Here is a 1,220-nt window from a genome sequence, read left to right on the forward strand (position 1 = left end):
GGCAGGGAATTAGGACCAGAACCAAAGACTCTAGGGAGAGGCTGAGATAAACAGCCACATCCCCAAACTGGCTCAGCTTAGCGAGCGCAGCACCCTTGAAAACCCAGCCCTGAGCATGCAACCCCACGGGCTGGAGTGGGCTCCTCTCATCTGCCCTCCAGGCTGGAGCAGCCAGGCCTCGCCCCTTGCCTGAGCCGGAGCTGGCTGGTGGGAGCGCTCGGTGCTGCGCTGTCCTTTCCCTGAGAGCGTTTTGCCCAAGGCTGTTGCACGCATCGTCCGTGCCTGGCTCAGGGACCGAGGTGGCACGACGTGGCACCTGTGCACCTCAGTGGCCGTGTTGTGTTCACCCAGCTCGATGCCCGGCATGTCACCTTGTGTCTTCCAGTGGCCAACAAGTGGATTCACGAACACGGGCAGGAGTTTCGGCGGCCATGCGGTACCCACCCCGAAGACTGAGCGCTCGGCCACGCTCCGTCGTGGGCACTGGAGACCCAGGGACGCAGGGGGGGGAGTCGTGCCACCCAGTCCTGGAGCAGAGACCCAGCAAGGCCGCGTCTCAGCAGGGCTTCCTCCACCCAGATTGAGTCTGAGGATGGAGGGGAGGGAGAATGGACAAAAGGCGGGGAGTGCTTGGAAGGAGAGCGCGGAGGGGGTCTCGTTGGCAGCCCCCCCGAGCTAGTCCTGGAAAGCCAGGCGGGCAGTCACTCGGCTGGCAGGAGCCGGCAGCTCCGCGCCGCGCAGAGAGGAGTAGCCAGGGGCAGATTCCGGCAGGGCCAAACCAGGCCAGATCCTGACCGCAGTTACGCCAGTTCCCTGACACGATGCTTTCACTGCCCGAGTTACTCCGGGTGCTATTCAAAGCAGTGTACGGCTTACGAGCTGGAAATAAAGCAAAGGAGATTGAAACCCTACAGCAGGGAAAAAGCACGGAGGGACCCGGGCTCCCGATGAAGCTGCGGCTGCACGGGGAAACGCGTGCTGGGGGAGCAGTGGTGCGCTGGCCTGCTTCTGCCTCTGACCCATTCTTGGCCAGTGGGGACCGGGGGGGACAGGAGCTAGCCAAAAAGGAGGTACTTCCTGCTCATCTCAGCAGAGCTTGGGAGCCCCGATGCTTTGTGCTGGAGCTGCTTCAGCAGGAGCAGATCTTCCCTCCTTAGACCTCTTGTGCTGGCACCTTTGAGCGCCTTGTGCTACTTCCACAGGCTGCACACAGGGCTGGT

General features: G+C 62.6%; 1 protein-coding gene across 1 annotated transcript in view; it reads left to right on the forward strand.

Moving 5' to 3' along the window:
• The window catches only part of P4HA3 (prolyl 4-hydroxylase subunit alpha 3), a 48,094-nt gene extending 47,545 nt beyond the window's left edge, over positions 1–549 (forward strand). Inside the window, exon 13 of the mRNA XM_019517726.1 lies at positions 386–549. Within this exon, the coding sequence (XP_019373271.1) occupies positions 386–456 (71 nt within the window). The 3' untranslated portion in view covers positions 457–549. The remainder of the gene's footprint in view (positions 1–385) is intronic.
• Positions 550–1,220: the final 671 nt, after the last annotated feature.

Source organism: Gavialis gangeticus, unplaced genomic scaffold (assembly GCF_001723915.1).
Source record: "Gavialis gangeticus isolate Ggan-Ray unplaced genomic scaffold, GavGan_comp1, whole genome shotgun sequence".
Taxonomy (NCBI): Eukaryota; Metazoa; Chordata; order Crocodylia; family Gavialidae; genus Gavialis; species Gavialis gangeticus.